General features: G+C 53.3%; 1 protein-coding gene across 1 annotated transcript; it reads right to left on the bottom strand.

Annotated features, from left to right (window-relative positions):
• Positions 1-17: 17 nt before the first annotated feature.
• LOC122191069 (protocadherin beta-15-like) lies at positions 18-4,089 on the bottom strand. The gene is given in 3 exon segments (XM_042891271.1): positions 18-671; positions 1,458-3,881; positions 3,883-4,089. Coding segments are annotated over 3 exon segments (2,721 nt in total). The 3' UTR covers positions 18-581.
• Positions 4,090-9,062: the final 4,973 nt, after the last annotated feature.

The following is a 9,062-nucleotide window of genomic DNA, read 5'->3' as shown; positions in this document are numbered from 1 at the left end:
CAATTTATACTCAATAATGCTCAATAACCATTTATTGCAGCTTCTCATTGTGAATGAAAAAACAAAATAAAATAAAACAAACACAAGAACACAGCATTCAAAGACCATACTTTGCAGCTTGGAGAATTTGAAAACGTATGGTAGAATATACCGTGTGCCAATGTCAGTTATTTCCAGTGTAGGACATTCTGCTTGTTACTAAACAATTCCCTTACAAGCATCATTTAATTTTTGGCTAATGGCTGTATATGCTATTGAGTAGATTACAGAAAATTTAATCATTTTACAGGATTCACTTGACAACAACAAAGAATACAAGAAAGCTGATGTAGTATAAAGTTACCTTGAAGATGAGCTTCTTTTTCTTAGATTCAAGAGCAATAGAGCTGTGCCAATAAGACATGAAATCTTAATGTAACCAGCATGCAACACAGTCCTCCTGAATAAAGTAGAAGTTAATGGGAGAGTGTCTTTGCACTAAACCAGAGAACTCTTGAACCTCCCTGGAATACTTTTGATGCTCTCCTTTCCCAGTGAGAACGCTAACCCATGAAGACTGAGATGATTCTCTTTCTCCTCGATTACTGATGGGTGAGCCAAGGACTCTGACCCAAAGAAGTGTTCTCTTCTACTGGCCTGGGAGCTGTGTCTTCAGAGAAAGGAGATTGGCCCTGCAAAGAAGAGAGTGGAAAGCTGACATATGGGCACTGGGGATAAGAAGGTGCTAGTAAGAAGATGAGACAGCTCAGCTTGAACCAGTGTATGTGTAACATCATTCTTTCCTATCCATGTTCAAAGGAGGAGGATTGGAAGGCAGCTCTATGACATACAGAGCATTAACATAAGGCTCCAAATTATCCTACGGTAAGGACAACAACAACAACAACAAAAAAGTGGAAAACATTTACGATTGAAGAGAGGGAGAAATTGAAATAGAGAAAGTCTCAGACTTCTTACTTGCAAGTAGAACATGAGGTTTAATATGAGTGAAAAAAAATTAGTCCAGATGTGGAACACCATCAGTGAGGTGATAAAGGTTGAAACAGCTCTCCACAACCATCTCATTGCTAACACAACAGAGGGACTTAAAAAATACAGGACTGAAGAAACCAAAATATTCACAGCGCTTGACCTCAGCTCCCATGGCTTCTACCTGCCGTGTGCCGTACCCAGCTGCCAACCTGCTTCAGAGCTGTCCACACGCCAGCTGCCCTCCCCCAGCTGATATCGCACACTTCACCCTCAGCAACTACTCCGGGCAAGGAGCCACAAACGGGGTGTGTGGGCGGAAGCCAGCACTAGGGGAGCAGCCCAGCGCAGGCGGCGGATCGGGGACCGCCTCCGCCATCTCGTCCCGATCCGGGGACACCTCCGGTGCTCCGTGTCGCCCATCACCCTACAAACCTCCCCCCTTTCCCGCCCCCCCTCGGCCCCCGCGCGGGGCTCCGCTCCCTCACCTGCACGGCCCAGTCGCCTTCTTCTTGGCCGAGGCCGGCCGAGCACAGCGAGCTCCGCCGCTCGGCCGCGCCGTGCGGCAGCCCGGCGGGGAAGCAGGGCAAGAGCGGCCCGAGGAAGCGGAACTCGCTGTCGACGGTGCCGGCGGCGAGGCGGACGTCGTAGACGTAGCTGCGGGGCAGGGAGCCGGCGCCGCTGTCGGCGGCGGAGCGCGGGAAGGCGGGCAAGGTCCCCGGCTCGCCCCGCCGGGCCCGCCGCACATGGGCGGCCACGGCGGCCGCCGCGCCGGCCACGAAGAGCGCGGACACGCAGGCCAAGCAGACGCTGAGGTACAGGGTGAGGCGGCCGTCGGGCTCGGCGGCCGGCGCCTCTTCGCTCGCCCGCAGGCGGCCTTCGGAGAAGCCGTCGGCCAGGGCGACGGCCAGCGTGGCGCTGGCGGAGCGCGGCGGCCGCCCGCGGTCCCGCACCAGCACCACCAGCCTGTGCCGGGCCGCGTCGCGCTCGCCCACGGCCCGCGCCGTGCGCACCTCGCCGCTGTGCAGCCCCACGCGGAACAGCCCCGGCTCCGTCGCCTTGGCCAGCTCGTAGCACAGCCACGCGTTCTGCCCCGCGTCCGCGTCCACCGCCACCACCTTGGCCACCAGGTAGCCCGCCCGCGCCCGCCGCGGCACCAGCTCGCCCAGCGCCGCGCCGCCGTCGGCCGGCGGGTGCAGCACCACGGGCGCGTTGTCGTTCTCGTCCCGCACCAGCACCCGCACCAGCGCCGTGGCGCTCCGCGGCGGCGAGCCCCCGTCGGCGGCGACCACCGTCACCTCCACGGCGCGCACCTGCTCGTAGTCCAGCGGCCGCACCACGGACACGGCCCCGCTCTCGGCGTCCACCGACACGGCGCGCCGCTCCTCGCCCTCCTCCCGCACCAGCGCGTACCTCACGCGCCCGTTCGCGCCCGCGTCCGCGTCCGTCGCCTTCACGCTGCCGATCCGCACCGCGCCCGCCTCGTTCTCGCTCACCCACATGCTGTACGCCGCCTGCGTGAAGCGAGGCGCGTTGTCGTTCACGTCGCCGACCCGCACCCGCACGCTCTCGCGAGCGCTCAGCCGCGCCCGGCCCCGGTCCGTGGCCACGATGCTCACGTTGTACTCGGCCGCCGTCTCCCTGTCCAGGGCCGCGCTGGTGCGCAGCTCGTAGTGGTCGGCGAACGCGGCCGTCAGGCTGAACGGCACGTCGCCCTCGACGGCGCACTCCGTCCGCCCGTTGTCGCCGGAGTCGCGGTCCCGCACGCTCAGCAGGGCCACCACGGTGCGCGGCGGGGCGTCCTCGGGGATGGACGCGCTCACCGAGCTCAGCTCGATCTCCGGCGCGTTGTCGTTCACGTCCAGCACCTCCACGTGCACTTTGCTGTGCGCAGACAGACCGCCGCCGTCCGTGGCTTTCACTGCAAATTTATGGATTTTCACATCCTCAAAGTCCAGTTTTCCTGAGACGCGAATCTCCCCTGTATCAGCGTCCAAATCAAAAAGCTGTTGGGACTTCTCCGAGGTGAACTCATACCGCACTTTGCCATTGGTTCCTTCGTCGGGATCGGCGGCCGACACACGCACCACCAGCTGCCCCGGGGGGCTGTTCTCGGCCACGCGCACCTCGTACACCTCCCGCGAGAACACCGGCATGTTGTCGTTGGCATCCAGCACCACCACCCGCACCTCAGCCGTGCCCGACCTGGGCGGCGAGCCCCCGTCCGTGGCCGTGAGCACCAAATGCAGCTCCCGCTGCTCCTCGCGATCCAAAGGTCTCTCAAGGACGAGTTCCGCGTATCTCTCTCCATCTTCTCCTTTTTCGAGAGCGAGAGAGAAATGCGAGTTCGGGGATAGACTGTAATTCTGCAAACCGTTAATGCCCACGTCCATATCCTGCGGTGCTTCTAATGGGAAACGAGACCCAAGAGATGCCGTTTCGGGTATCTCCAGAACCACCTCCTTCTGCGGGAACACGGGGGAGTTGTCGTTCACGTCGCGAAGCTCCACCTCCCCGCGGATCAGCTGCACCGGGTTATCAAAGAAAAGCTTGAAGAAGAGCGCGCAGCTCTCGCTGTGCGGACAGATCCGCTCTCGGTCCAGCGTCTCCGTGACCGTCAGGACGCCGCTGTGCGGATCGAGGCGGAAATGCTGCTCGCTCCCCTCGGACACCACGCGCGCCTTGCGAGCCGCCAGCTGGCTCGGAGAAAGCCCCAGGTCCCGGGCGACGTTGCCCACCCACGAGTCCCTCGCCATTTCCTCCCACACGGAATAGCGCAGCCTTTCGGCCCCGCTCTCCCACACGCAAACGCACACGAGCCACAGCACCACTCGCCTCTGGCCGCCGCCGCTCCGGCTCCCGCTCGCCGTCCCTCTCCGCCACGGCCGGCCTTTCCCGGCGCCCTCCATGCCTCGCCGCCTTGCTCGCCGGCCCCGACGCGCCGCGCTGCCGCTTGCCGACCCCAAGCCGCCGCACTTTCACAGCGCCGCGGCCCCCAAGCCCCCGAGCGCCCGGCTCCGTGCCCCGCCGCCCTTCCCGAGCGGCTCGCACGGCTCTTCTGCGCGCCTGCGCCTGAAAGCGCGCTGCGGCCACAGGGAGCTGCCGCTCCGTGGACAACATCCCCACCCAGCGGCGCGACGCCGAATTGCTTCCCACCGGCGCTGCCGATGCTGAAGGAGTTGGAGGTTCGAATCTCTTCTCCTCCTCCAAATTCGATCCGAAAGGCGCTCTGTTAAATAACCACCGCGTTTGACATCTTGGTAGAACTTCCTGTGTCTCCATTGCGAAAGCTTTTGCTCCCTGCTGTGTGGAATTTACAGAATGTTATATCATCTCATTTCAGTGTACTGTCACATTTTCTTTATTTTCTCTTCTTCTTTACCAGCTTGTTGGGAAGGGAGGTGGTTTGGACACATACGAACATTGAATGATTGAACTGGTGCGGGACTTCTTACAGGGAAAGATGTTTCAGGCAAGTGATTCACCATCACCCCATCTTGCCATCACACTAGAATGATATTTCTGCTGTAGCACAGAATGCTGATATTGTTTTTTTCACACTGTTTATCACAACTCACCCAAAGCTGCTAAGGCTCTAATGCTTTCCTTTTTGATAGAGTGTGGCTGATGCCAAGGGGAGCATCCCTCTGGAACAAGAGAAATAGTGCCCACATGGGAAGTGCCTCAGCACTCAGAGTTAGCACTCAGCTGTGTTCATGTTTATGCATTGTGAACTCCACTGTGGTCCTTTTAACAGCAGCTGGGACCCCCAGTCTCACAGATATGTGCAGAAGGGAAGGAATGTGAAGAGTCAATCACGCTCTTGTTTGTAAGTTCATGTAAGTATTGGAAAGGCACAATGTGATTCTTCTCAAGGCTGAACAAGCCAGTCTGCCTCAGCATTTCTTCATAGCAGAGCTGCTTCAACATTCTTATGTCCTCTTGTCTTGCTCCATTCACTCCATGTCACTGCTGGTGGGCACAAACCAGGACACAGTATTCTGGTGGATCCTCATGAGTACAAAGCAGAAGGGGACAAGCACCTCCCTCACCCTGCTTGCCATGTCTCTTCTGATGGAGCCCACAATATAGTTGGTCATATGGGTGGCAAACACACAGTTATGGCTCATGTCAAGATCTTGGTGCACCTGAAACTCAGAGTCTCCACAGGGCTGCTCTCAGTTAGTTCTCCCAGATTGTAATCATACTCAGGAAGAACCTGACCAAAGTCCAAGTCCACCTCATGGACATGTTGAACCTCATTCGATTCATGTGGACTCACTTCCCAAGTTTGTCCATGTCCTTTGAATCCATCCCTACCATCTCTTGCATGAAGTGTACCTCTCAGCTAAGTGTCATCTGCAGACTTGTATCTGATCCCACTGTCTCAATTCATTGATTGAGATGTTGGAGAGCATTAGTCCCAGGACAGACCCCAGGGGGACACCACTCTTCACCAGTTTCCACCTGGCTGTGACCATCCAACCAATTCAATTCCTTATCCACTGAACAGCTCATCCTTCAGATCCACACCTCTCCAACTTTGAGATAAGGAGGTTGTGTGGGACCATGTCAAAAGCCTTGCACAAGTCCAACTGGATGACATCACTTACTCTTCCTTCATCCATTTCTGATTATCTCCATGTCCTCCTCTTGTCTTGCTGCCTTCACTCCATGTTGGTGCTCATGAACTCTTTTCCTCCGTGCACTGTGGAATATGTTTAAATGTGTTGTTTCCATTCAGTGCACGATCACATTTTCCTCATTTTCTCTACTTTTTAATTGGCAGATGGTGAATAACTTGTTGACCGTACCAGACACATACCAGCATTGAATGACTGAACTGGTGCCACACAGCTTACAGGGAAAGGTGTTGTAAGCAAATGACTCACCATCACTCTATCTTGCTATCACACTAGGAAGATGATTCTCTAGGACAGAATCCTGATATTGTTTTCATCACATTGTGAATCACACCTCACCTAAAACACCAATGTCTGTAATGCTTTCGTGTGTGAAATTCATTTCTCTTTTCTGCGTTGACAAGGATTTCCTCTCTTGCACCTCCACTCAAGTGTGTCACCTCAGAAGCAAGCTAACACACGAAACAGAAAATTCTCCCCAGTTGTGCACAAAGAACTCAAACAGCTGTAAACTACTTCCACAATTTGGAGATAGAGAGGTTTAGGAATACCTGAAAGGATGACTAGAAAGGTATAGCGAAGAAGAGAAGGAGATAGCAGGGCAGGACAGGGAAGGGAAAAACTCAGTCTATCTCTGTTGATAAGCTCCCTTCGAGTATGGGAAGGCCACCGTGAGGTCTCCCCCCAGTCCTCCTCCAGGCTGAACAAGCCAGTCTACCCCAGGCTTTCTTCATACAGGAGGTGCTTCAGCCTTGTAATCATCTTCACAACCTTCCCTCAATTCTGCTTCAATTGTTCCACAGCACTGCAGGTGGTTCCTGAAGAAGGCAGAAGGGAGTGGGACAATCACTTCTCTCACCCTGCAGGCCACTGCTCTTCTGATGGAGCCCAGGATACAGGTTGCCATCTGGGCTTATGGCTCATGTCAAACTTTTTGTCCACCTGAAACTCCAAGTCCTTCTCCACGTGGCAATACTCTGTCAGCTCATGGAATGACCTGAGCCCAACTTCAAGCCACTTCCCTTTGTGGAACCTCATTCAACTCACATGGGCTCACTTTTCAAGCTTGTCCAGATCCCTTTGGAAGGCAACCCTTCCTTCTATTGTATCAACTGCACCACTGAAATAAATGTTACCAGCTATCTTGCTGAGGGTGCATTTCATCCCACTGTCTAGATCCACTGACAAGGATTTTGAGGAGCACTGGTTCCAACACAGACCCTAGGGGACACCACTTGTCACTGGCCTCCACCTGACATGGAGCTCTTGACCACAATCCTGTGCATGTAAGCATTCAACCTTCTACACTGAACAGTCCACCACTCATACACATCTCTCTTTAGCTTACAGATAAAGATGTTGTGTGGGACCATGTAAAAGTCCTTGCACAGGTCCAGGTCGATAACACCACTTACGTTTCATTTGTCTAGAGATGCTGTTCCTGCACCATAGAAGTACACCAGGTGGATCAGACAGGATCTGCCCTCACTGAAGAAACACTGGCTGTGTTGGATCCTCTCCTTTACTTGCTTGTGTCTTAACATGGCTTCCAGAAGAATCTGTGGCTCAATCTTCCCCAGCACAGACATGAGGCTCGTTGTTTCCCGAGCCTTCTGAGAAGGCAACACCCTCGCCCATCCTTCCCTGCATAACTCTTGTAAACAGCATGTATATCTTCATCACAGTATTCCAGTTGTGTGAAGCTTCTCACCAGATTTCCATGAGAACATATGCACAATATTTTTCTACTTTTCCATGTTGTGGTTTCCAGCTCTGGCTTATTTCCCATGATGCATGCATTGGGATACAGGAACTTCAGATGGGGTTTAAGATGTGCTGCCTTCCTCAATGTTCTCTTCCTCTCTCATGTAGAACAGCCTTGAGGGAAGAGAACACTGCCTGTGCTTCCAATCCCTTCAGTATCCCTCCAAGGGATATGAATTCTCTTGATTTTTTGCAGTCTGCTCATTGCAACCTCATTAACTCTGTTTGAATAATTAGGATAGAGTAGTTCTCCAGTTTCACAAGCTATGGGAGCCTCTTCTTGTTACTGCAAAGTCAGACTCTCATCTTCAATGAGATAGAGACATTGTTGTGTTTTCCTCTTCCATTCCTTTTGCTTGGAAGCATGAGAGTAACTGAAAATCGAAACAGCATCAGAAATCAAGACAGCTTTCCATCTTTTCCTTCCTTTCCTTCTTTCCTCCCATGCGTGCAATGAATCCATCTGTCCATCCAGCCGTTTGGGATAGTTGCCATCTCTCAAGTTACTATTGATACTGCAACACATGAACTACTAGTGAAACAACCATGGGCCAAGTATATAAGCAGACAAAATTGTGAATACAGCCCTTAATTTGTGCCATGCAAAATAACAGTGACACCTGGGATCCATCTCCTTGTACACCTTGTACACTTGATTGGCCCTTGGCACCTCAGGGAGAGGAGGGTTGACCCATGACCTTGCTTACTGTAACCTCATCTTTGGTTTCGATATGGAGGGAACAGATCCAGGCACAGAAGAGCTTCCAATGATACTTCCCACTCTGACTGCGCTCAGTGCACAACAGACATGTTGCTGTTCACCTTCAGGTGCAGAAGTGCATGAAAGGAAAAACGAGCTCACTGAGCCATAAATAATACACCCCTATGTTGCCAGTCCAGAGCTACCTGAACCACTTCAGCCCTAGCAGATTTATGCACCTGCTGGTTATTTTGATGATATTCCATGTCTTAGGTTCGTGAGCACCACAGAGATCCTATTATGGTAATCACATTCTCCACATGGGCAGCAATACCTTTACACAATGCAGCAGGCATGAGGGGTTTGCCTCTGTGCTACCAGTAACTCTCCTTGTATGGTCTTAACCACTCCCAAGGAGTATTTTCCACCATTCATGATTAAGCACAGAGAGCACTGATCACTTTTCTCATTCGGCAATATCCAAAGCCAGCAGCATGGCCTGTGCTTCTGCACATTGGTTCCATTCACCCTCTTATTCAGTGGTTTCTGCAACTTGTCATGAAGGACTCCATACTCCGGTAAATGCTCCTGCATAGTCAGGAGAAAGACAATCTTTGCCTCCATTATGGGTCATGACAATAAGTTGATATTTGCAGTCATTCTCTCATCCTACATATAGAGGCAGCTGATACTGACACAGATGGTTCACCAGTTCAGCCAGAAGGCCTTGCACAGGGACTGGAGAAACTGCAGGGCCTGTTTTGAGGGTGGGAACAACTCCAAGGCCTCCTGCAGGAACTGGAACGATTATAGGGCATGTCACGCATCTGGGAGCAACCACAGAGTGTGTTGAATGGGTTGGAGCAACCACGGGACATATTGTAGAGGAAGGAGAAACTTCAAGGCCGGGCCTATGAGTTGGACCAACCACAGGGCCTGCTGTGAGAGATGGGGCGACTACAGGGGCTCTCATGGGAGTTGAAGAA

The sequence above is a fragment of the Lagopus leucura genome, unplaced genomic scaffold (assembly GCF_019238085.1).
Source record: "Lagopus leucura isolate 7727_CA_CO unplaced genomic scaffold, USGS_WTPT01 35221-0_obj-0_obj, whole genome shotgun sequence".
Lineage (NCBI taxonomy): Eukaryota > Metazoa > Chordata > Aves > Galliformes > Phasianidae > Lagopus > Lagopus leucura.
Note: the sequence above shows the minus strand (reverse complement) of the source record. Positions and strands in the feature narration are given on the sequence as shown.